The sequence below is a fragment of the Physella acuta genome, unplaced genomic scaffold (genome assembly GCF_028476545.2).
Source record: "Physella acuta isolate Inbredline_101_S28 unplaced genomic scaffold, ASM2847654v3 ptg002540l, whole genome shotgun sequence".
Lineage (NCBI taxonomy): Eukaryota > Metazoa > Mollusca > Gastropoda > Physidae > Physella > Physella acuta.
This window is the reverse complement of record NW_026734007.1, coordinates 15,599-43,078: the sequence shown is the minus strand read 5'-3', so window position 1 is coordinate 43,078 and position 27,480 is coordinate 15,599. Positions and strand designations below refer to the sequence as shown.

Sequence of the window (27,480 nt, the reverse complement as noted above, 5' to 3'; positions counted from 1 at the left end):
CCCCCCGCATAAAAAGAAAGTGCTAATTATCACTTTTGAAAATTCAAAAATAATGTTCAAAACTCGCGACATTTTCAGACCACACAGTCAGATGGTGGAGTTAAAAGTTACCGCCCCTAATCGCAAGCAGTTATCGCTCTTGGTTTACCAACACGTCGGCCATAAAGGCCGATCGGCCGGGCTGTAATGGACTTGTGAAACACTCGCTACAAGCCGCTGTGATAACAGGCATCGTTACTGAAATTTATGGCCCGATAGCGTGGCCCGTGTTGGCTGGTGAGGGGTGGGGGGCGGAGGGGGGAAGTAAGAAAGGTGGGGGGGGGGGGGGTGATAGGCTGACACGCTCTTCAATTTCACGGCGGATTTGTTCCTGCCAGTTGGAATAAAAAGAAGAACCGGCAAGCAATGGGCGGGGCAGGAGGTTTATGATTGAATAATGAAGTCGCCGGCCAAGTGTGGGGTCAGCGCACGACCCCGTGACTGAAACATCAAAGCCGCCTCTCCCCTCCCCCAGCCACACACCCGCCCTCCCCGCCTGTACTGCCACCACCGGCGGGCAGACAGCGAGGTCTGGCCCGCCGCCGCGAGTCGGGGAAGACAGTAGTCGACACCATGTCAGACCCGGCCCCATCGATCGCGGACCTCCTCAAAAACACGTTTTAAAGCCCTCGTCTCCCAACGTATCTTTCCCAATCGCGGGGATTTTCTGCCAAGCGGAAACGAAGGAGCTCATATTGTTTTTACTGCCCTCGGAAAATGTGTCGGTTGTTGAGTTGAGTTTTAACGAGGGGTGAAAAAAAAAACTTCTCTCACCTGCCCGTCTCTTGTTTAGGCCGAGTGGCCGGAAGTGGCGTCAGTGTGTGTTGGCCATGGCGAATGGCCAAGACTGGATACAGTCGGCAAGTTTTCTTTGGATTTTTACTCTTCTACTCAGCGAGTCGCAGAGCAAGAAAACACAAATTTGTAAGTTTTAATTTTTTTTTTTACAAATTTATAGTACGAGTGACCTTTACAAGTACATTTCCATGCGATCTCGCCAAATGCCTTCACATAGACTAGTTAGACCAGAACGTGTCGTCTGCTAGTGTCTCTCGTCTGCTACAATGTGTCACATTCTTACCTGGGTAGCGGATAGCCCGATCAACTAAGTACGTCACCTTCATAGCCTTTTTGTTGGTTAAGAAAATCATTTTCTCGCGGGGCCTAGTGACACAATTTGAATTTTGTTTTTTTTCAGCCCTGTTCTAGGCCTCAATCAAATGCATGACTAATAAACCGATTTCATGATTGGTGCAGCAATTATTTGATGTCACGAGTGGTGTAGTAATTAATTGATGACATGATTGGTGCAGTAATTAATTATTGTCATGATTGGTGCAGAATTAATTATCGTCATGGTTTGCATGGTTGGTGCAGTAATTAATTATCGTCATGGTTTGCATGGTTGGTGCAGTAATTAATGATCGTCGTGGTTGGTGCAGAAATTTATTAATTTTATAATTGGTGCATTATTCGTACGGAAATTCGAAGAAATCATCAAACTATGAATTAATACCAGGCCCGAATTCACCTCACAAATGATAATCCCAACAATAATCCCAACAATAATCCTAACTATAATCCTAACTATAATCCTGATGTTATACCTGCCACATTGTGTTTTTTTTCATTCATCAGATATAGGGTTGTCCTGATTTCATTCAGCAGATATAGTGTTGTCCTGATTTCATTCAGCAGATATAGTGTTGTCCTGATTACATTCAGCAGATATAGTGTTGTCTTGATTACATTCAGCAGATATAGTGTTGTCTTGATTACATTCAGCAGATATAGTGTTGTCTTGATTACATTCAGCAGATATAGTGTTGTCTTGATTTCATTCAGCAGATATAGTGTTGTCTTGATTTCATTCAGCAGATATAGTGTTGTCCTGATTACATTCAGCAGATATAGTGTTGTCCTGATTTCATTCAGCAGATATAGTGTTGTCTTGATTACATTCAGCAGATATAGTGTTGTCCTGATTACATTCAGCAGATATAGTGTTGTCCTGATTACATTCAGCAGATATAGTGTTGTCCTGATTTCATTCAGCAGATATAGTGTTGTCTTGATTACATTCAGCAGATATAGTGTTGTCTTGATTACATTCAGCAGATATAGTGTTGTCTTGATTTCATTCAGCAGATATAGTGTTGTCCTGATTTCATTCAGCAGATATAGTGTTGTCCTGATTACATTCAGCAGATATAGTGTTGTCTTGATTACATTCAGCAGATATAGTGTTGTCTTGATTACATTCAGCAGATATAGTGTTGTCCTGATTACATTCAGCAGATATAGTGTTGTCTTGATTACATTCAGCAGATATAGTGTTGTCTTGATTACATTCAGCAGATATAGTGTTGTCTTGATTTCATTCAGCAGATATAGTGTTGTCTTGATTTAATTCAGCAGATATAGTGTTGTCTTGATTTCATTCAGCAGATATAGTGTTGTCTTGATTACATTCAGCAGATATAGTGTTGTCTTGATTACATTCAGCAGATATAGTGTTGTCTTGATTACATTCAGCAGATATAGTGTTGTCTTGATTACATTCAGCAGATATAGTGTTGTCCTGATTACATTCAGCAGATATAGTGTTGTCTTGATTACATTCAGCAGATATAGTGTTGTCTTGATTTCATTCAGCAGATATAGTGTTGTCTTGATTTCATTCAGCAGATATAGTGTTGTCCTGATTACATTCAGCAGATATAGTGTTGTCTTGATTACATTCAGCAGATATAGTGTTGTCTTGATTACATTCAGCAGATATAGTGTTGTCCTGATTACATTCAGCAGATATAGTGTTGTCCTGATTACATTCAGCAGATATAGTGTTGTCCTGACAATTGTTGTCAATTTGACACGTGAAAATAATGAACATGTACCCATAGTGGGACAACGTTCAGCGTTAGTATTGTGTGTTCCGTTACATTCCATTATAATACACAATGTTTTGCTACACACCATCATACTACACACCAGTATACACATCATTTTTCTACAACCATTTCACTACACACCATTTCACTACACACCATTTTTCTACAACACACCATTCCACTACACACCATGCTATGATCGATCATAGGTTAATCCAGTTGATTTAATCCAGTTGATTTAATCCCATAGATTATCTATTGCTTTTTCTTAGTCCATCAGACCCAACACTGGCTGAATACATGACGGCAACTTTTATTTTACAATGCTCTAGAACCAGTGATCGTCGTTTGTAACCCTCAAGTGAGATAACTTCTGATGGTGCTGAGTTCCACTTACCTGCCCTTGTTTAGCACCAGACCCGTATGGGTTGTTTATTTCCTGCCAGCACACATGCCCTGCCAGTGTGGGCACATCTGCCCTGCCAGTGTGGGCACATCTGCCCTGCCAGTGTGGGCACATCTGCCCGGACCAGCTGACCATAGGGCTACGACCTGACCAGCTGACCATAGGGCTACGACCTGACCAGCTGACCATAGGGCTACGACCTGACCAGCTGACCATAGGGCTACGACCTGACCAGCTGACCATAGGGCTACGACCTGACCATAGGTCTACGACCTGACCATAGGGCTACGACCTGACCAGCTGACCATAGGGCTACGACCTGACCAGCTGATCATAGGGCTACGACCTGACCAGCTGATCATAGGGCTACGACCTGACCAGCTGACCATAGGGCTACGACCTGACCATAGGTCTACGACCTGACCATAGGGCTACGACCTGACCAGCTGACCATAGGGCTACGACCTGACCATAGGTCTACGACCTGACCATAGGGCTACGACCTGACCATAGGGCTACGACCTGACCAGCTGACCATAGGGCTACGCCTTGAACTAGGCTTATTCTCCACGAGTTCATCCTTCGCCACCATTGTTCGCCTGTCTGGCGACTCGTGATGTTCTCAGATCGATAAAGCATTGTTGACGCAAATTCTTGAAATAGCGGTTGTCATGACAACTGCAGATTTGTTCCATCACCACCTACACCGGCCACAGGTTTAACCGGCTACCTGTGCTGGCCAGGTCAAGATGACCCACCGGACACAATATTGGGTCATGTGACTTTCTGGATATCTGGTCTGGTATGACACCACAGGATTGACGTCATAAAACACACCGTGACGTCAGTTTGTCGTCACTCACCCTATCACCCCACCAACCCTCAGCCATTGTCTCCCACACAGTCAAGTGACGGCCCAATAGGATGTTTATAGAAGGTATATTTTGTCCGGATGTTTATAGAAGGTATATTTTGTCCGGATGTTTATAGAAAGTATATTTTGTCCGGATGTTTATAGAAGGTATATTTGTCCGGATGTTTATAGAAAGTATATTTGTCCGGATGTTTATAGAAGGTATATTTTGTCCGGATGTTTATAGAAAGTATATTTGTCCGGATGTTTATAGAAGGTATATTTTGTCAGGATGTTTATAGAAGGTATATTTTGTCCGGATGTTTATAGAAGGTATATTTTGTCCGGATGTCTATAGAAAGTATATTTTGTCCGGATGTTTATAGAAGGTATATTTTGTCCGGATGTTTATAGAAGGTATATTTTGTCCAGATGTTTATAGAAAGTATATTTGTCCTGATGTTTATAGAAGGTATATTTTGTCCGGATGTTTATAGAAAGTATAATTTGTCTGGATGTTTATAGAAGGTATATTTTGTCCGGATGTTTATAGAAAGTATATTTTGTCCGGATGTTTATTGAAGGTATAATTTGTCTGGATGTTTATAGAAGGTATATTTTATCCGGATGTTTAAAGAAAGTATATTTTGTCTGGATGTTTATAGAAAGTATATTTGTCCGGATGTTTATAGAAGGTATATTTTGTCAGGATGTTTATAGAAGGTATATTTTGTCCGGATGTTTATAGAAGGTATATTTTGTCCGGATGTCTATAGAAAGTATATTTTGTCCGGATGTTTATAGAAGGTATATTTTGTCCGGATGTTTATAGAAGGTATATTTTGTCCGGATGTTTATAGAAAGTATATTTGTCCGGATGTTTATAGAAGGTATATTTTGTCCGTATGTTTATAGAAAGTATAATTTGTCTGGATGTTTATAGAAGGTATATTTTGTCCGGATGTTTATAGAAAGTATATTTTGTCCGGATGTTTATAGAAAGTATATTTTGTCCGGATGTTTATTGAAGGTATAATTTGTCTGGATGTTTATAGTAGGTATATTTTGTCCGGATGTTTATAGAAAGTATATTTTGTCCGGATGCTTATAGAAACTATATTTTGTCCGGATGTTTATTGAAGGTATAATTTGTCTGGATGTTTATAGAAGGTATACTTTGTCCGTATATTTATAGAAGGTATATTTTGTCAGGATGTTTATAGAAGGTTTATTTTGTCAGGATGTATATAGAAAGTATATTTTGTCAGGATGTTTATAGAAGGTATATTTTGTCAGGATGTTTATAGAAGATATATTTTGTTTGGATGTTTATAGGAGGTATATTTTGTCAGGATGTATATAGAAAGTATATTTTGTCTGGATGTTTATAGAAGATATATTTTGTCCGGATGTTTATAGAAGGTTTATTTTGTCTGGATGTTTATAGAAGGTATATTTTGTCCGGATTTTTATTGAAATATATTTTATCTGGATGTTTATAGAAAGTATATTTTATCTGGATGTTTATAGAAAGTATATTTTGTCATGATGTTTATAGAAGGTATATTTTGTCCGGATGTTTATTGAAGGTATATTTTGTCTGGATGTTTATTGAAGGTATAATTTGTCTGGATGTTTATAGAAGGTATATTTTGTCATGATGTTTATAGAAAGTATATTTTGTCCGGATGTTTATTGAAGGTATAATTTGTCTGGATGTTTATAGAAGGTATACTTTGTCCGTATATTTATAGAAGGTATATTTTGTCAGGATGTTTATAGAAGGTTTATTTTGTCCGGATGTTTATTGAAGTATATTTTGTCAGGATGTTTATAGAAGGTATATTTTGTCAGGATGTTTATAGAAGGTATATTTTGTCAGGATGTTTATAGAAGGTATATTTTTGTCAGGTTATTTATAGAAGATATATTTTGTCCGGATTTTTATTGAAGTATATTTTATCTGGATGTTTATAGAAAGTATATTTTGTCTGGATGTTTATAGTAGGTGTATTTTGTCAGGATGTTTATTGAAGGTATATTTTGTCCGGATGTTTATTGAAGGTATATTTTATCAGGATGTTTATTGAAGGTATATTTTGTACGGATGTTTATTGAAGGTATATTTTGTGCGTTTTATAAGGTGTATCTGCCACTACCAGCCACGTACCTGCCACTACCAGCCACGTACCTTCCACTACCTGCCACGTATCTGCCACTACCTGCCACGTATCTCCCACTACCTGCCACAGGGCCAGATCTGGTATGTGCCTCTGCCTCCTGTCTCTGCCCTCCAGTCTGGCAGATTGATCTAAAGGTTACCTCTCCCCATCACGTGACTGGCCTGGGTTGGGGCACATTTAGAGGACCCCAATAACAGCCCGCATGGGAAAGTTGAGGGCTGAACATAGAGGAGGGTTAACGCAGGGAATTTGTAGGGAGTGTACACAGCACATGAATGCGAGATATACTTTCCCGAGGCGAGCAAACATTTTAACCCTGGAGGGTGGGGGGGGGGGGGGTAGATAACCTGATAGGTTTGCGAGACTCAAGATTAGTTAGACTCACAAGTTAGACTTAGGGTCATCTTAAACCCCTACCCCCACCCCAGTTACCAACCTCCGAACATGATGTGACTTCCTCACCCACCTGCAGTAGTTTCGTTTTTTTTTGTTAGGCAAGACGATCAATGTTGATCCTGTGATACGTTATGCTGAACTAGATAAACACCTTACACCATACCACCACCCTTACACCATACCACCACCCCCACACCATACCACCACCCCCACCCCTACACCATACCCCAACCCCTACACCATACCACCACCCTACACCATACCACCACCCCCACACCATACCACCACAACCACCCCTACACCATACACCCACCCCTACACCATACCACCACCCCACCCCTACACCATACCACCCCCCACACCATACCCCCACCACTACACCATACCCCAACCCCTACACAATACCACAACCTCCACACTACACCATCCCTCCACCCCTCCACCTCTACACGCCGCAACCCCTTACCCTCAGTCCCTCCACTATGCCCGACCCCCGGAGGTGTGAAGTCGGGACACACGGGTATCTCAAGCCCTCGCTACCACATTGATCCACGAGAAACGTGTGCCGGCTTCAGTTTGTGCCGGCTTCAGTTTGTGCCGGCTACTGTTGTGCTATAGATTATAGCCGGCTATAAGATTTAAAGTCATGGAAGTGCTATTTGTAGCCATGTGTGTACGTGTGTGTGTGAGAGGGATTTGTGTGTGTGGGTGTATCTGTAAGGAGGATGTGTGTGTGTATCTGTGTGTGTGTGTGTGGCTGACGACTGTCCGAGGTCAACCAATCACGCGCTTGTGTATGGTAGTTCATTCTGTGAGTGACATGGGTCTGTGAGTGACATGGGTCTGTGAGTGACACGGGTCTGTGAGTGACACGGGTCTGTGAGTGACACGGGTCTGTGAGTGACACGGGTCTGTGAGTGACACGGGTCTGTGAGTGACACGTTGAGTGACACGGGTCTGTGAGTGACATGGGTCTGTGAGTGACACGTTGAGTGACACGGGTCTGTGAGTGACACGGGTCTGTGAGTGACACGTTGAGTGACACGGGTCTGTGAGTGACACGGGTCTGTGAGTGACACGTTGAGTGACACGGGTCTGTGAGTGACACGTTGAGTGACACGGGTCTGTGAGTGACACGGGTCTGTGAGTGACACGTTGAGTGACACGGGTCTGTGAGTGACACGGGTCTGTGAGTGACACGTTGAGTGACACGGGTCTGTGAGTGACACGTTGAGTGACACGGGTCTGTGAGTGACACGTTGAGTGACACGGGTCTGTGAGTGACACGGGTCTGTGAGTGACACGTTGAGTGACACGGGTCTGTGAGTGACACGGGTCTGTGAGTGACACTTTGAGTGACACGGGTCTGTGAGTGACACGGGTCTGTGAGTGACACGTTGAGTGACACGGGTCTGTGAGTGACACGGGTCTGTGAGTGACACGGGTCTGTGAGTGACACGGGTCTGTGAGTGACACGGGTCTGTGAGTGACACGGGTCTGTGAGTGACACGGGTCTGTGAGTGACACGGGTCTGTGAGTGACACGTTGAGTGACACGGGTCTGTGAGTGACACGGGTCTGTGAGTGACACGGGTCTGTGAGTGACACGTTGAGTGACACGTTGAGTGACACGGGTCTGTGAGTGACACGGGTCTGTGAGTGACACGGGTCTGTGAGTGACACTTTGAGTGACACGGGTCTGTGAGTGACACGGGTCTGTGAGTGACACGTTGAGTGACACGGGTCTGTGAGTGACACGGGTCTGTGAGTGACACGGGTCTGTGAGTGACACGGGTCTGTGAGTGACACGGGTCTGTGAGTGACACGGGTCTGTGAGTGACACGGGTCTGTGAGTGACACGGGTCTGTGAGTGACACGTTGAGTGACACGGGTCTGTGAGTGACACGGGTCTGTGAGTGACACGGGTCTGTGAGTGACACGTTGAGTGACACGTTGAGTGACACGGGTCTGTGAGTGACACGGGTCTGTGAGTGACACGGGTCTGTGAGTGACACTTTGAGTGACACGGGTCTGTGAGTGACACGGGTCTGTGAGTGACACTTTGAGTGACACGGGTCTGTGAGTGACACGGGTCTGTGAGTGACACGTTGAGTGACACGGGTCTGTGAGTGACACGGGTCTGTGAGTGACACGTTGAGTGACACGGGTCTGTGAGTGACACGTTGAGTGACACGGGTCTGTGAGTGACACGGGTCTGTGAGTGACACGGGTCTGTGAGTGACACGTTGAGTGACACGGGTCTGTGAGTGACACGGGTCTGTGAGTGACACGGGTATGTGAGTGACACTGAAATTTGTCACAATGTTGGCCAGCCTGGCGATGTCCGCCTTTAATATGTGCAGTCACGCTTGACTGGTGTCCGATGGAGCGTGACGCTAGATCATGGGTTCAAGGGTTTGATCGAAGGCGGGGACTTGAGGGAGGCCTGGGTCATTTGTATCGGCTTTCATCTGCTCTCTCGTCCGCTCTTTCATCGATTGAAGCGATGAAACGGTTAGAACACGAACAGGTTGTTGTGCTACACGCCACTCTATAGCTACCTCAGTGCTACACGCCACTCTATAGCTACCTCAGTGCTTCACGCCACTCTATAGCTACCTCAGTGCTACACGCTACTCTATAGCTACCTCAGTGCTACACGCTACTCTCTAGCTGCCTCAGTGCTACACGTCACTGTATAGCTACCTCATAATATAGGCGTTAAAGCTGTATTGAGGTATGTATCGCATAGAATTTAGGCAAGTTAAAGCTGTATTGAGGTATGTATCGCATAGAATTTAGGCAAGTTAAAGCTGTATTGAGGCATGTATCGCTTATAATTTAGGCAAGTTAAAGCAGTATTGAGGCATGTATCGCATATAATTTAGGCAAGTTAAAGCTGTATTGAGGCATGTATCGCATAGAATTTAGGCAAGTTAAAGCTGTATTGAGGCATGTATCGCATATAATTTAGGCAAGTTAAAGCTGTATTGAGGCATGTATCGCATATAATTTAGGCAAGTTAAAGCTGTATTGAGGTATGTATCGCATATAATTTAGGCAAGTTAAAGCTGTATTGAGGTATGTATCGCATAGAATTTAGGCCAGTTAAAGCTGTATTGAGGCATGTATCGCATAGAATTTAGTCAAGTTAAAGCTGTATTGAGGCATGTATCGCATATAATTAAGGCAAGTTAAAGCTGTATTGAGGCATGTATCGCATATAATTTAGGCAAGTTAAAGCTGTATTGAGGTATGTATCGCATATAATTTAGGCAAGTTAAAGCTGTATTGAGGTATGTATCGCATAGAATTTAGGCAAGTTAAAGCTGTATTGAGGTATGTATCGCATAGAATTTAGGCAAGTTAAAGCTGTATTGAGGTATGTATCGCATAGAATTTAGGCAAGTTAAAGCTGTATTGAGGCATGTATCGCATAGAATTTAGGCAAGTTAAAGCTGTATTGAGGTATGTATCGCATATAATTTAGGCAAGTTAAAGCTGTATTGAGGCATGTATCGCATATAATTTAGGCAAGTTAAAGCTGTATTGAGGTATGTATCGCATATAGTTTAGGCAAGTTAAAGCTGTATTGAGGCATGTATCGCATAGAATTTAGGCAAGTTAAAGCTGTATTGAGGTATGTATCGCATAGAATTTAGGCAAGTTAAAGCTGTATTGAGGCATGTATCGCATAGAATTTAGGCAAGTTAAAGCTGTATTGAGGCATGTATCGCATAGAATTTAGGCAAGTTAAAGCTGTATTGAGGCATGTATCGCATATAATTTAGGCAAGTTAAAGCTGTATTGAGGCATGTATCGCATATAATTTAGGTAAGTTAAAGCTGTATTGAGGTATGTATCGCATATAATTTAGGCAAGTTAAAGCTGTATTGAGGTATGTATCGCATAGAATTTAGGCAAGTTAAAGCTGTATTGAGGCATGTATCGCATAGAATTTAGGCAAGTTAAAGCTGTATTGAGGTATGTATCGCATATAATTTAGGCAAGTTAAAGCTGTATTGAGGTATGTATCGCATAGAATTTAGGCAAGTTAAAGCTGTATTGAGGCATGTATCGCATAGAATTTAGGCAAGTTAAAGCTGTATTGAGGCATGTATCGCATATAATTTAGGCAAGTTAAAGCTGTATTGAGGCATGTATCGCATATAATTTAGGCAAGTTAAAGCTGTATTGAGGTATGTATCGCATATAGTTTAGGCAAGTTAAAGCTGTATTGAGGTATGTATCGCATATAATTTAGGCAAGTTAAAGCTGTATTGAGGTATGTATCGCATATAATTTAGGCAAGTTAAAGCTGTATTGAGGTATGTATCGCATAGAATTTAGGCAAGTTAAAGCTGTATTGAGGTATGTATCGCATAGAATTTAGGCAAGTTAAAGCTGTATTGAGGTATGTATCGCATAGAATTTAGGCAAGTTAAAGCTGTATTGAGGCATGTATCGCATAGAATTTAGGCAAGTTAAAGCTGTATTGAGGTATGTATCGCATAGAATTTAGGCAAGTTAAAGCTGTATTGAGGCATGTATCGCATAGAATTTAGGCAAGTTAAAGCTGTATTGAGGTATGTATCGCATAGAATTTAGGCAAGTTAAAGCTGTATTGAGGTATGTATCGCATAGAATTTAGGCAAGTTAAAGCTGTATTGAGGTATGTATCGCATAGAATTTAGGCAAGTTAAAGCTGTATTGAGGTATGTATCGCATAGAATTTAGGCAAGTTAAAGCTGTATTGAGGCATGTATCGCATAGAATTTAGGCAAGTTAAAGCTGTATTGAGGCATGTATCGCATAGAATTTAGGCAAGTTAAAGCTGTATTGAGGTATGTATCGCATAGAATTTAGGCAAGTTAAAGCTGTATTGAGGCATGTATCGCATAGAATTTAGGCAAGTTAAAGCTGTATTGAGGCATGTATCGCATAGAATTTAGGCAAGTTAAAGCTGTATTGAGGCATGTATCGCATAGAATTTAGGCAAGTTAAAGCTGTATTGAGGCATGTATCACACTGAATTTAGGCAAGTTAAAGCTGTATTGAGGCATGTATCACACAGAACCTCGGCAGGTTAAAGACCTAATTAGGACACGAATCTTTCCCCGACGGCCATTGATCGTGGCCACATTCTGGCGTGGATAGAATCAAGACGGACCCAGCCATCTGGAAAATGGCCGCCCAGTCCCGCTCTAATATCCCCCTCATTTGCAGCCCCACCCCCTCCCCCTATCCTTCTCAAGACATCATTTCCTGCCCGCCCCGGTGAACCCACAAAATGTCACCAACAAGAAATAATCACGGCTACAGGATCGGACGAGGGCATCTATTGCTGTAAATTATCTTTACACGAGGGCATCTATTGCTGTAAATTATCGTGAGGGCATCTATTGCTGTAAATTATCGCGAGGTCATCTATTGCTGTAAATTATCGCGAGGGCATCTATTGCTGTAAATTATCGCGAGGGCATCTATTGGTGTAAATTATCGTGAAGCATCTATTGCTGTAAATTATCGCGAGGGCATCTATTGCTGTAAATTATCTTTACACGAGGGCATCTATTGCTGTAAATTATCGCGAGGGCATCTATTGCTGTAAATTATCGCGAGGGCATCTATTGGTGTAAATTATCGTGAAGCATCTATTGGTGTAAATTATCGCGAGGGCATCTATTGCTGTAAATTATCGTGAGGGCATCTATTGCTGTAAATTATCGCGAGGGCATCTATTGCTGTAAATTATCTTTACACGAGGGCATCTATTGCTGTAAATTATCTTTACACGAGGGCATCTATTGCTGTAAATTATCTTTACACGAGGGCATCTAATGCTGTAAATGACCTTGTGACCTTTGAGAAACGGCGGCCCTATACAAGGAAGACAAATTGTCGGCGGAAATTCCTGTTGGTGGAAGATTTAGTGCGCATGTCAGCGCATATCGACCGGATGTAGATTTCTTTAAACCTTTTTTCTCTCTCAACTAATCAATTGTTTTTTGGTTGACGTCAGGTTATACAATCATCTTAGTTGGGTTGACGTCAGTTTAGGTGTACAATCTTGGTTGGGTTGACGTCAGGTTATACAATCTTGGTTGGGTTGACGTCATGTTAGGTGTACAATCTTGGTTGGGTTGACGTCAGTTTAGGTGTACAATCTTGGTTGGGTTGACGTCAGTTTAGGTGTACAATCTTGGTTGGGTTGACGTCAGGTTATACAATCTTGGTTGGGTTGACGTCATGTTAGGTGTACAATCTTGGTTGGGTTGACGTCAGTTTAGGTGTACAATCTTGGTTGGGTTGACGTCAGTTTAGGTGTACAATCTTGGTTGGGTTGACGTCAGGTTATACAATCTTGGTTGGGTTGACGTCATGTTAGGTGTACAATCTTGGTTGGGTTGACGTCAGGTTATACAATCTTGGTTGGGTTGACGTCATGTTAGGTGTACAATCTTGGTTGGGTTGACGTCAGTTTAGGTCTTGTCTATTCAGCTGCTGTCCCTTGTTTACATGACCCACAGGGAAGGGGGGGGGGGTAAGACGTGCTTGAGGTGGAGGTGGGGAGGGGAGCGATGCCTAAATTAAAAGAAATTCTGCGGATCGGCTGTGTTTACTTGACTCATTAAAATATTTGTTGGTTAATGCTGTGATATCTGGTGATGTAGTCACACACAACCCCACATAGCCACACACAGCTACACACAGCCACACACAGTCACACACAGCCACACACAGCCACACATAGCCACACACAGCCACACACAGCTACACATAGCCACACATAGCCACACACAGCCACACACAGCCACACACAGTCACACACAGTCACACACAGCCACACACAGCTACACACAGCCACACACAGTCACACACAACCACACACAGCCACACAGCCACACAGTAACACACAACCACACACAACCACACATAGCCACACACAACCACACAACTACTAGTTGGCGACTTTTAACATTTACCCTCTCTGGCCTTGAACTTTGTCCTACCTCGGACTTGCGCCCACCCCCACCCCCAGACATGCCCCCCCCCCCTTACGTGTACTCCCCCTCGGTCCCCGTACTCCAGGCCAGGACAATGGGGCTAGACAGAATGTAACGTCTGGGGCTTTTGTTTGGGGCAGCTCTCGCTACCCCACCCCCCCCCCCCAACTCAGTGCGCCGTCCGTGTTCCTAACTGACAGGGGGAGGGGCGTTGTAAGACCAGGGGTGGGGCAAAGTGGAGTTTGTAGGACAAGGATTTAAACTTTACAGTTATTCCCCGTTAGTGAGATAAAGTTTAGAGTTACTCCCCGTTAGTGAGATAGTTTAGACTTATTCCCCGTTAGTGAGATAAAGTTTAGACTTATTCCCCGTTAGTGAGATAAAGTTAAGAGTTACTCCCCGTTAGTGAGGTAAAGTTTAGAGTTATTCCCCGTTAGTGAGATAAAGTTAAGAGTTACTCCCCGTTAATGAGATCAAGTTTAGAGTTATTCCCCGTTATTGAGGTAAAGTTTAGAGTTATTCCCCGTTAGTGAGGTAAAGTTTAGAGTTATTCCCCGTTAGTGAGATAAAGTTTAGTTATTCCCCGTTAGTGAGATAAAGTTTAGAGTTACTTCCCGTTAGTGAGATAAAGTTTAGAGTTATTCCCCGTTAGTGAGAGTCAGGGACCAAGATGGGGGTACAGAGGCGTCATGGTGAGAACATGATTACATTCTATCTTAGGGGGCATCCATAAATGACGTCACGCTTCTTTTGACGATTTTTAACCTCCCCCCTCCCCTCCGTCACACATCATCACAAAAAGCCACACACCCCTAAAATGACGTCACACCTTAGCTTACAAACCCCCCCCCCCCCACCCCCCCCCCCTCAAAATTTCTGTTGAATTTTTTTTTAAACATCGATATTTTTTACAAAATCTTGTCTTAACTCTGTCAAAATCGAGTATTTTAATCAATTCCTATTACAATTTATTAAAACAGTTTTCTAAAACGCGAAATAACGCCTTCGTTTTCTAACATTGCTTTTTATTTTCTCGTATATACGAAGTATAGAGAAAGTCTTGTAATCGTGAAAAAAAAAATCGAGATTTTTGCAAATCTCGACGTTTTACACCTCACTGATACGGAAAAACATAATTTTGCAATCTTGTCCGTATGTCTGTCTGTGTGTGTCTGTAAGTAAACATGATAACTTGAGTACCGTTACAGCTAGGTTGATGAAATTTCATACATAAGTATTGTATCAAAATCGTAGATCCGTATCAACTTTTGAGCGATTTCCGATAACCGGAAGTGGTACTTTTTTTACTTTGAATTTTTCAAAAGCCTATGAGTACTATTTCAGATAGATACATGAAATTTCACATGTAAGTAAAAGATCTAATTCTCTACCTTGTGTCAAATTTTGAGTAATTTACGTTGAACGGAAGTACTAATTTACGCTATTTCCGATTTCTCAAAAACTAATGTAAATTTATAAAGTACTAATAATATTCCGCACTATTATGCACATTTTATTTGGCGTTCACTGGCGTGCAATTCTTTTTTCTACAAGATTTTATTCTATTTTAAAAAGTTTAAGTATTTAAAATGTATTAAAAATCATGTCTATATCCCGAGTTCCCATCCCCTGTTTTTTTTATAAAAGAATATTCGACAAAGTTTAGTGAACATGATTACATTGTTACTGTCAACATTTCGGACCTGTTTCTGTGACCTTACATTATGAAGGGATAGCGTGGTTACCAGTCACATTATGAAGGGGTAGTGTGGTTACCAGTCTTAGGTTCTGCCCTCCAACCACGCCGCCTCCTATATCATGCGACATTTTTCTAGTTGTGTAAAACAGTCTCCTATATCATGCGACATTTTTCTAGTTGTGTAAAACAAAGTCTCCTATATCATGCGACATTTTTCTAGTTGTGTAAAACAGTCTCCTATATCATACGACATTTTTCTAGTTGTGTAAAACAGTCTCCCATATCATGCGACATTTTTCTAGTTGTGTAAAACAGTCTCCTATATCATGCGACATTTTTCTAGTTGTGTAAAACAGTCTCCTATATCATGCGACATTTTTCTAGTTGTGTAAAACAAAGTCTCCTATATCATGCGACATTTTCCTAGTTGTGTAAAACATATTCTGCTATATCATACGACATTTTTCTAGTTGTGTAAAACAGTCTCCTATATCATGTGACATTTTTCTAGTTGTGTAAAACAGTCTCCTATATCATGCGACATTTTTCTAGTTGTGTAAAATATAAAAACAACTTTAGCACACACATCAATTGAGCAAAGAAGTGTGTCGTGTTAAATGTGTTGTGTGTCATGCTAAATGTGTTGTGTGTCATACCAAATGTGTTATGTGTCATACAAAATGTGTTGTGTGTCATACCAAATGTGTTATGTGTCATAACAAATGTGTTGTGTGTCATACCAAATGTGTTATGTGTCATACCAAATGTGTTGTGTGTCATACCAAATGTGTTGTGTGTCATGCTAAATGTGTTGTGTCTCATGCTAAATGTGTTGTGTGTCATACCAAATGTGTTGTGTGTCATACTAAATGTGTTGTGTGTCATACTAAATGTGTTGTGTGTCATGCTAAATGTGTTGTGTGTCATGCTAAATGTGTTGTGTGTCATACCAAATGTGTTGTGTGTCATGCTAAATGTGTTGTGTGTCATGCTAAATGTGTTGTGTCTTATGCTAAATGTACTATGTGTCATGCTAAATGTGTTGTGTGTCATGCTAAATGTGTTGTGTGTCATGCTACATGTGTTGTGTGTCATGTTAAATGTGTTGTGTGTCATACTAAATGTGTTGTGTGTCATACTAAATGTGTTGTGTGTCATGCTAAATGTGTTGTGTGTCATACTAAATGTGTTGTGTGTCATGCTAAATGTGTTGTGTGTCATGCTAAATGTGTTGTGTGTCATGCTAATTGTGTTGTGTGTCATGCTCAATGTGTTGTGTGTCATGCTAAATGTGTTGTGTGTCATACCAAATGTGTTGTGTGTCATGCTAAATGTGTTGTGTGTTGTGTGTTGTGTTTCATGCTAAATGTGTTGTGTCTCATGCTAAATGTGTTGTGTGTCATACCAAATGTGTTGTGTGTCATACTAAATGTGTTGTGTGTCATACCAAATGTGTTTTGTGTTGTGTGTCGTGCTAAATGTGTTGTGTGTCATGCTAAATGTGTTGTGTGTCATGCTCAATGTGTTGTGTGTCATGCTAAATGTGTTGTGTGTCATACCAAATGTGTTGTGTGTCGTGCTAAATATGTTGTGTGTTGTGTGTCATGCTAAATGTGTTGTGTGTCATACTAAATGTGTTGTGTGTCATACCAAATGTGTTGTGTGTCGTGCTAAATATGTTGTGTGTTGTGTGTCATGCTAAATGTGTTGTGTGTCATACTAAATGTGTTGTGTGTCATACCAAATGTGTTGTGTGTCGTGCTAAATGTGTTGTGTGTTGTGTGTCATACTTAATGTGTTGTGTGTCATGCCAAATGTGTTGTGTGTCATACCAAATGTGTTGTGTGTCATGCTAAATGTGTTGTGTGTCATGCTAAATGTGTTGTGTGTCATGCTAAATGTGTTGTGTGTCATACTAAATGTGTTGTGTGTCATACCAAATGTGTTGTGTGTCGTGCTAAATGTGTTGTGTGTTGTGTGTCATACTTAATGTGTTGTGTCTCATGCTAAATGTGGTGTGTTATGCTAAATGTGTTGTGTGTCATGCTAAATGTGTTGTGTGTCATACTAAATGTGTTGTGTGTCATACCAAATGTGTTGTGTGTCATACCAAATGTGTTGTGTGTCATACCAAATGTGTTGTGTGTTGTGTGTTGTGTGTCATGCTAAATGTGTTGTGTGTCATACTAAATGTGTTGTGTGTCATACCAAATGTGTTGTGTGTCGTGCTAAATATGTTGTGTGTTGTGTGTCATACCAAATGTGTTGTGTGTCATACCAAATGTGTTGTGTGTCATACCAAATGTGTTGTGTGTTGTGTGTTGTGTGTCATGCTAAATGTGTTGTGTGTCATACTAAATGTGTTGTGTGTCATACCAAATGTGTTGTGTGTCATACCAAATGTGTTGTGTGTCATACCAAATGTGTTGTGTGTTGTGTGTTGTGTGTCATGCTAAATGTGTTGTGTGTCATCTCTTTGAACATCGACCGATCGTGTCCGTGTCATTTTCCATCCAGCACAAACCCTCCCCCCCACCCCCTCAGCTTTTTTTTTGTAGTTTCGCCCGTCGTGTCAGTGATTAAAATAACTTTCCCATCCTGCCCGACCCTAGGGAGGAGATGGGGGGGTGGGGGAGGACTGTGTCTAGATCAATAATCTTCTGGCCGCCGCTAACAACAAGATGTTTTGTTCCCATTACGGCGGTGTTTTTAATTAGCTGGTACACAATTTGGGCGGGCAGGGAATCAACACCTTCAACCCTGTTATAGGGAAAGTTTGGCAGAAAACATCACCTTCAAAACATCAGTTTCATATCAATTTTATAAGAAATCAATTTTATAAGTTTCATAACGTTAGTCTCCAAACGTATTTCGAAACGTCTACTTCATATCGGTTTTAAAATCGATTATTTCATAAATTTAAGGCACCCTTTACCTAGTATAGACGTATTTGACGTAATTTAACCTGCAATGGCAAATATTGGTGGCTGAAGGTGTTAAGGTTTTTTAGCGCGATACTTTTCTTTGATTTGGAAGCTCTGATCGAGAGCGCTCGATCAACTAAGATTTGAACTCATGTCATGTGTCATGTTGACATGTCATGTTTGACGTGTCATGTTTGACATGTCATGTTTGACGTGTCATGTTTGACATGTCATGTCATAATTGTGTGTCTTTTGATGTGCCATGGTTGACGTCAGAAGAAGGACGCGTCTCTTTTTAATTAGAGACCTAAAGTATCTTTTTTGGTTCATCACGGGCTTTAAGTGTATACTTGGTGATGTATTCTACTGTATACCTGTCTAGTGATGTATTCTACTGTATACCTGCGTGGTGATGTATTCTACTGTATACCTGTCTAGTGATGTATTCTACTGTATACCTGTCTAGTGATGTATTCTACTGTATACCTGTCTAGTGATGTATTCTACTGTATACCTGTCTAGTGATGTATTCTACTGTATACCTGCCTAGTGATGTATTCTACTGTATACCTGAAGCACTCAGTGGACCCCCCCCCCTCTTATCAAACATTAGCGATGCCGTGGTTTTTACAGCCTGCCCCCCCCCCCCCCCCCCCCAGGGTTTGTTGTTTCTTGTTCCTAAGGGTCTGTCGTCCCCCCCTCCCCCCGTCTCATGGTTCTAAGGGTTGGTCGTCTCCCCCCCCCCCCGTCTCATGGTTCTAAGGGTTGGTCGTCTCCCCCCCCCCCCCCCAATCCCCTGTTTATTTGGACAGGTGAAAGCTACGCCTCATGTCACTCTGGGCGACGTGTCAGATTTGTGGCGGCACTTGTTCAACGACCGGCACTTGTTCCACAACACGGTGCTGTTCTATAAGGCACATGTTTTATAAGGACGTGGCACATGTTCTATGGCTATAACTTATTAAATTTAAATATTGTATAGTATAATATTTAGATGAGTTATTGTTTGCGTTATATAATCCAGTGTTAAGTTTGTTATATGACCCAATGGTTGTGTTATAAGACCCAGTGGTTGTGTTATATGACCCAGTCGTTGTGTTATATGACCCATTTGTTGTGTTATATGACCCAGTTGTTGTGTTATATGACCCAGTGGTTGGGTTATATGACCCAGTGGCGTAGCCGTTGAAGGACTGAGAGGGCAAATATGTCTAGATGTCTATAAATACTAGACCTACGTGCAAGTATGTCTAGATGTCTATAAATACTAGACCTACGTGCAAATATGTCTAGGTGTCTATAAATACTAGACCTACGTGCAAATATGTCTAAATGTCTATAAATACTAGACCTACGCGCAAGACAAAAACTAGACCTAAATCCACATATCAACAAACTATTAGATTTAGACCTGCATGCCTTAAAAATGTTTTCCCTCAACCTGTCAACTTGTCTTTCTCAACACATAAAAATATATCAATCCACTTAACTCATAAGGCACATTATATTATGTATTTCTTATGGGAGTTTTAGTTCGTATGTTGTGTATGTAGTGAGCGAGTGTGTGTGTTTGAGCGAGTGTGTGAGTGAGTGTGTGTGTGAGTGAGTGTGTGTGTGTGAGTTAGTGAGTGTGTGTGTGTGAGTGAGAGAGTGAGTGTGTGTGTATGAGTGTGTGTGAGTGTGTGTGTGTGAGTGTGTGTGTGTGTGTGTGAGTGAGTGTGTGTGAGTGTGTGTGTGTATGTCGTAACCCCCTGACCGCGTGACCTCTACTTGCAGACTACATGGAGGGCGGCGACTGTGGCGAGAGGAAGCAGGTGGGAGGGGCGGTGGTCTACTCCCACCTGCCCAGCACGGGCGAGAGGTACCCACGTGACATCGACTGCCAGATGACCTTCGAGGCTGAGTACAGCGAGTGGAAGCTGATGCTGCGCGTGCTGGAGATGGACATACCGGACCGCACGGCCAGCGGGCTCTGTAACGACGCGCTCTACGTGTACGACGACAGCACTTTCCTGACCCGGGCTATGGTGAGTACTCAGTCATGGGGGGGGGGGGGGGGTTGGTAGGTCATGGGTTGGCCTTCAGGTTGGCATGTCGCGGGCTGTACTGTAGTGGGTTGGCGTGTCGTGGGTTGGCATGTCGTGGGTTGGCTTGTCGTGGGTTGGCTTGTCGTGGGTTGGCATATTGTGGGTTGGCTTGTCGTGGGTTGGCATGTCGTGGGTTGGCTTGTCGTGGGTTGGCATGTCGTGGGTTGGCTTGTCGTGGGTTGGCATGCTGTTAACTGTTTTTTTGTGGCTCCCGGAGCAGACCCGACGACTGGTAATTAAAACCTGAGGGACGCACAAAGACTCGCGTGAACGAGGGCAACAATGTGCACTTGGGCACTAAGTGCACATAAATGCACCGCCGTGTCAGTGGATCACGTGCCAACAGGGGAGACAAGGAGTTGTCAGGGGCGATAACATTTCCCGTCGTGTGTGGACGTTGGATTGTCCCCCATTAGAGGGACAAGGCATTGTTCATCACACAACAGCTTTTAAAACTTTTAAAACAAACCGACCGTCTCCTCCCCCACCCCCGGGTCTTAAGGAAGATGAACTAGGTACACGTAATGGGATCCCAGGGTCACATGACCAGCACCCACTGCCGTCTGGGTCAGGTCGCATCTAGGTGCTGTCAGCTGAGGTATGTGTGTGTGTGGGGAGGGGGGGGGAGACGGGGACGTGACTAATTACAATTTAATATGTGTTTGTGTATGTGTGGGTCACAATACATAGAAGTCTGTGAGGTGAGTGTTGTGTGAGGTGAGTGTTGTGTGAGGTGAGTGTTGTGTGAGGTGAGTGTTGTGTGAGGTGAGTGTTGTGTGAGGTGAGTGTTGTGTGAGGTGAGTGTTGTGTGAGTGTTGTGTGAGGTGAGTGTTGTGTGAGTGTTGTGTGAGGTGAGTGTTGTGTGAGGTGAGTGTTGTGTGAGGTGAGTGTTGTGTGAGGTGAGTGTTGTGTAGTGTTGTGTGAGGTGAGTGTTGTGTGAGGTGAGTGTTGTGTGAGATGAGTGTTGTGTGAGGTGAGTGTTGTGTGAGATGAGTGTTGTGTGAGATGAGTGTTGTGTGAGGTGAGTGTTGTGTGAGGTGAGTGTTGTGTGAGGTGAGTGTTGTGTGAGGTGAGTGTTGTGTGAGGTGAGTGTTGTGTGAGGTGAGTGTTGTGTGAGGTGAGTGTTGTGTGAGGTGAGTGTTGTGTGAGGTGAGTGTTGTGTGAGGTGAGTGTTGTGTGAGGTGAGTGTTGTGTGAGGTGAGTGTTGTGTGAGGTGAGTGTTGTGTGAGGTGAGTGTTGTGTGAGTGTTGTGTGAGGTGAGTGTTGTGTGAGTGTTGTGTGAGGTGAGTGTTGTGTGAGGTGAGTGTTGTGTGAGGTGAGTGTTGTGTGAGGTGAGTGTTGTGTGAGTGTTGTGTGAGGTGAGTGTTGTGTGAGGTGAGTGTTGTGTGAGATGAGTGTTGTGTGAGGTGAGTGTTGTGTGAGTGTTGTGTGAGGTGAGTGTTGTGTGAGTGTTGTGTGAGGTGAGTGTTGTGTGATGAGGTCGGGCACCACTGGACACTTGCATGGACTGCGTGCTGGTGCCATGGAGAAAAGACCGCAGACTATGAGTTAGGGCACAGCCTACGTTCTGAGTTCCCCCCCCCCCCCCCCCCAGAGAACAGCCCAGGTTCTGAGCCCCCCCCCCAGAGAACAGCCCAGGTTCTGAGCTCCCCCCCCAGAGAACAGCCCAAGTTCTGATCCCCCCCCCCCAGAGAACAACCCAGTCTCTGAGCCCCCCTCCCCCCCGCCCACATCCGTGCAGCCCCCGTCCATCCATCTTCTGCTCCCACACAGGGGTGCTAATGGGGTGTAGTTAGTTGTGGTCTGTGACTGATGCTGTTCGTTCGTGGTGTTTGTTCGTGGCACGAGACCACAATGACGTCACTTCCTGGAATTATTCGGCGCCCCCCCCCTTCACCGACTCTGAAATTTAAAACGTTGGCCAGAAAATGTCTGACGATTTTTCAACATTATCTCCCCTGGAATCGTGCGTTGGTTATCCGCCCCTGACTAGATTCATCTTTTTAGACAGGAGTGAAAGTCCCCACACAATCTACGACCAACGCTAAAGTCTAGAGGGCCATCAATATAGTCTAGAGGGCCATCAATGTAGTCTAGAGGGCCATCAATGTAGTCTAGAGGGCCATCGATGTAGTCTAGAGGGCCATCAATGTAGTCTAGAGGGCCATCGATGTATTCTAGAGGGCCATCAATGTAGTCTAGAGGGCCATCAGTGCAGTCTAGAGGGCCAGCGCTGTAGTCTAGAGGGCCATCAATGTAGTCTAGAGGGCCATCAATGTAGAGGGCCATCAATGTAGTCTAGAGGGCCATCAATGTAGTCTAGAGGGCCATCAATGCAGTCTAGAGGGCCATCAATGCAGTCTAGAGGGCCATCAATGTAGTCTAGAGGGCCATCAATGTAGTCTAGAGGGCCATCAATGTAGTCTAGAGGGCCATCTATGTAGTCTAGAGGGCCATCAATGTAGTCTAGAGGGCCATCAATGTAGTCTAGAGGGCCATCTATGTAGTCTAGAGGGCCATCTATGTAGTCTAGAGGGCCATCAATGTAGAGGGCCATCAATGTAGTCTAGAGGGCCATCAATGTAGTCTAGAGGGCCATCAATGTATTCTAGAGGGCCATCTATGTAGTCTAGAGGGCCATCAATGTAGTCTAGAGGGCCATCAATGTAGTCTAGAGGGCCATCAATGTAGAGGGCCATCAATGTAGTCTAGAGGGCCATCAATGTAGTCTAGAGGGCCATCAATGTAGTCTAGAGGGCCATCAATGTAGAGGGCCATCAATGTAGTCTAGAGGGCCATCAATGTAGTCTAGAGGGCCATCAATGTAGTCTAGAGGGCCATCAATGTAGAGGGCCATCAATGTAGTCTAGAGGGCCATCAATGTAGACTAGATGGCCATCTATGTAGTCTAGATTGCCATCAATGTAGTCTAGAGGGCCATCAATGTAGTCTAGAGGGCCATCAATGTAGTCTAGAGGGCCATCAATGTAGTCTAGAGGGCCATCTATGTAGTCTAGAGGGCCATCCATGTAGTCTAGAGGGCCATCTATGTAGTCTAGAGGGCCATCCATGTAGTCTAGAGGGCCATCAATGTAGTCTAGAGGGCCATCAATGTAGTCTAGAGGGCCATCGATGTAGTCTAGAGGGCCATCAATGTAGTCTAGAGGGCCATCGATGTATTCTAGAGGGCCATCAATGTAGTCTAGAGGGCCATCTATGTAGTCTAGAGGGCCATCTATGTAGAGTAGAGGCCATCAATGTAGTCTAGAGGGCCATCAATGTATTCTAGAGGGCCATCAATGTAGTCTAGAGGGCCACATGTAAAAACTAAGGGTTGTCCTCCTTTCAGTCGTTGGTCAAGAATACGTCAATCAGACGACAGGAAAGCCACGCCTCCAATATGGCCGAACTTAAACTGTCGTAATGAGGTCACCATTGTGGTGTAATGAGGTCATTGACGTGGGTGTAATGAGGTCACCATTGTGGTATAATGAGGTCACCATCATGTGTGTAATGAGGTCACCATTGTGGTGTAATGAGGTCATTAACGTGGGTATAATGAGGTCACCATCATGTGTGTAATAAGGTCACCATTGTGGTATAATGAGATCACCATCGTGGTGTAATGAGGTCACCATTGTGGTGTAATGAGGGTGCGAAGAGACGACGCGTGTAACAGGAGAACACGTGACAGCACTTACCACTGAAACTGATTGCAGGTGTCCGAAATGTCGGTCTGTACAGGTGTTAGCGGCCTACAGTCTGGCCTTCACCTTGAGCCGGCCACAAGATGGTGGACACTGTGACGTAACTTAGCCAAACCCCAACCAGTCCCACAATTTACACCCTCACAGAACTTAGCCAAACCAAAACTCTTCCACAATTTACACCCTCACAAAACTTAGCCAAACCAAAACTCTCCCACAATTTACACCCCTAATTTTCTGTGTTTTTTTGCCGCCATACTTGGTGCTGACGTCACGTGCCGTAACTCTCGCGTCCCGTCTGGTGCGTGTAGAGGGCCATAACTCAAGGCGGCTCCGTCGCTCAGTGCAGCCGAGTGCATCTTGTGCGGCCCGGGGATTAGCCCGGCTCACGCCAAATGGGCCCGGGCACCGTGTTTGTTATGTAATGACCAGTCGACGTGGCGGTAGATTAGGATCCGATTCTGGTCAGGAACAATTTGTTTGACAGGGGCAGCAACCCATGGCCATTTCTTCTGTCTGTTCTAGTGAGCTTCACGCCGGTCGGTGATGTATAGCATCATCATAAGGGTGGGGCAGGGGTGGGGGGGTAGGGTAGGCCGATGTGGTCAGCGGAATTGGGATTTAAGCCACATCAAACCAACTGACAAAAAAAACAACAACACGCAAACACACTAATACACTAACACATGAACACAAAACCACACACACACACACACAATACACAAACACACAAACAAACCCACAAAAAAACACACATAACTGGATAAAAAAACATGCTAAAAGGTTTAATTTATCTAATGTGCCTTTATTAGATCCAGTCATAAATCTCCCCCCCCCCAACATTTTTCTACGTACTGAGTGTTGTTCTCTAATAAATTGAGCCCCCCCCCCCCCCCCAGTGAACACCTGTCTACCCCAATAAATGGCTGTTTTCTCCTCACACAAAACGGCTTGTTTGGATTGCAGTGGCCTGTGTATTTTTCCTGTGCGCTTGTTTCGACCGACGGTCTCCGTTAGACAACAGCAGGTGTGGGGTAAACGGAAAAAAAGTCACAGGAAAAAAAAAACACAGAAAAAAAGTCACAGTTTTTGCTAGGAAAAAAAGTCACAGAAAAAAAGTCACAGTGGAAATAAAAAATTGGAAAAAAAGTCACAGAAATAAAGTCACAGAAAAAAAGTCACAAAAATATTTTTAGAAATATTTTTTTAAATTTGTTTAGAATTGTAAAATTTTGTATGTTTATTGTTGTGGGTTGTATTTTTTATAGCATAATTTATTTATAGACGTTAAAAGCATTATGGTTTATACAATTTACACAACAATCTCAACTTTTGTTACGTATTTAGTTAAATACGCGGTAGAAAAGTTAATTATAAAAGAAATTTAGGCAAATTTTGCCGTAGGCTATTCTCTGGTCGGCCTCTCCTCAGTATGCATTGTCCGAAGATTGTTGACGTCATGCGTCAATGACAGCCTTTGAACCTTGTCGGCTTTCTGTTTTGATCCTAAGTGTTGTTATGTAATGAGCGTGATAAATGTGGGCAGTAAAGGTGGTTGAACTAAACATCTAAACATAACTATTGTGGCCATGAGTTGAGGGCAGCAAGTCAGACGAACTTACCATTTCACGGTAATTTAATGTTGGTATTTTAAAAAAAAAAAACAGGATTAAAACCGTGGACTTTGGAGCATTCTATTAAACGCTACTAATCTTAAGTTTAATTTAATTACAATCTACATACTTCATACTAAATATTTTTAGATGAATTATAAAAATTACTATGCGTATACAGCCTACACACATTACATTTAATTAATCCTAAGTTAATTTGCACTCTCTAAATATTTAATACATAAAAGTATTAACAAGTATCATGCAAATATATATTTGTGACTTTTTTTCCTGTGACTTTTTTTCCTGTGACTTTTTTTCCTGTGACTTTTTTTCTGTGTTTTTTTTTCCTGTGTTTTTTTTTCCTGTGACTTTTTTTCCTACAATCAGGTGTGGGACGTTCTACCTGAGTGGAGTGAGAAGCCTAGTTGTGTGAGAGAGGTCAATTTGTGTGAGAGGTCAAAATATGTGAGAGGTCAAGTTGTGTGAGAGGTCAAGTTGTGTTGTGTGAGAGAGGTCAAGTTGTGTTGTGTGAGAGAGGTCAATTTGTGTGAGAGGTCAAGTTGTGTGTGAGAGGTCATGTTGTGTGTGAGAGGTCAAGTTGTGTGAGAGAGGTCAAGTTGTGTGAGAGAGGTCAAGTTGTGTGAGGGAGGTCAAGTTGTGTGTGAGGTCAAGTTGTGTGAGAAGAGGCCTGCTCACGTGATTCACAGCATCCCCTGTCAGCGTGTCATGCATTGTCCGAGGTCTAGAATTACGTCCTGGAGTGGCGGCCATCTTGGATGAGTACACGTGATCGCGTGAGGTGCAGCATAGGCTGATGTTATAACGTCTGCAACATTTTGACACCAGGTTTTCGATTCAGATGTTTCCTTACGGGGAGGGTGGAGGGGGTGTACTGAGGGTGGGTGGAGGGGGTGCACTGAGGGTGTGTGGAGGGGGTGTACTGAGGGTGGGTGGAGGGGGTGTACTGAGGGTGGGTGGAGGGGGTGTACTGAGGGTGGGTGGAGGGGGTGTACTGAGGGTGGGTGGAGGGGGTGTACTGAGGGTGGGTGGAGGGGGTGTAATGATTTTGGGTATTCGAGCGCCCTACTACACGACCACGCTGTCAGCAAGTTGACCTACACAAGTAACAAGAATAATGACAAGAATAATGACAAGAATAATGACAAGAATAATGACAAGAATCATGACAAGAATAATGACAAGAATAATGACAAGAAAAATGACAAGAATAATGACAAGAAAAATGACAAAAATAATGACAAGAATAATGACAAGAAAAATGACAAGAATAATGACAAGAATAATGACAAGAATAATGACAAGAATAATGACAAGAATAATGACAAGAAAAATTACAAGAATAATTACAAGATTGAAACACGACACCAGGAGGTTTGCTTGAAGCCTGATCAATAGATGAGTGCTGCAGTTATCTGCCCCTTACTAGAGTAGGTGATACACTGTGTATGTGGAGATACGCTGTTTGTGGGTGATGATACATTGTGTGTGGGTGGTGATACACTGGGTGTGGGTGTGGTGATACACTGTGTGTGTGGTGATATACTGTGTGGGTGGTGATACATTGTGTGTGGGTGGTGATACACTGTGTGTGTGGGTGGGGATACACTGTGTGTGGGTGGTGATACACTATGTGTGGGCGGTGATACACTGTT

At 43.2% G+C, this 27,480-nt stretch overlaps 1 protein-coding gene across 1 annotated transcript; it reads left to right on the top strand.

The window, feature by feature from the left end:
- Nucleotides 1–637: 637 nt before the first annotated feature.
- On the top strand, nucleotides 638–27,223 carry LOC131933516 (FNIP repeat-containing protein DDB_G0290617). The gene is made up of 3 exons (XM_059290265.1): nucleotides 638–963; nucleotides 20,174–20,424; nucleotides 26,975–27,223. Exons 1-3 carry the CDS (start codon nucleotides 870–872, stop codon nucleotides 27,221–27,223), a joined length of 594 nt encoding a protein of 197 aa, XP_059146248.1. The 5' UTR covers nucleotides 638–869.
- Nucleotides 27,224–27,480: the final 257 nt, after the last annotated feature.

Excerpts from the sequence above, each read along its gene's own strand:
- LOC131933516 (XM_059290265.1), top strand. The coding sequence starts at position 870 with ATGGCGAATGGCCAAGACTGGATACAGTCGGCAAGTTTTCTTTGGATT. Across the intron at positions 964-20,173 it reads GAGCAAGAAAACACAAATTT|ACTACATGGAGGGCGGCGAC; the intron begins GTAAGTTTTAAT and ends CTCTACTTGCAG. Across the intron at positions 20,425-26,974 it reads CTTTCCTGACCCGGGCTATG|AATAATGACAAGAATCATGA; the intron begins GTGAGTACTCAG and ends AATAATGACAAG.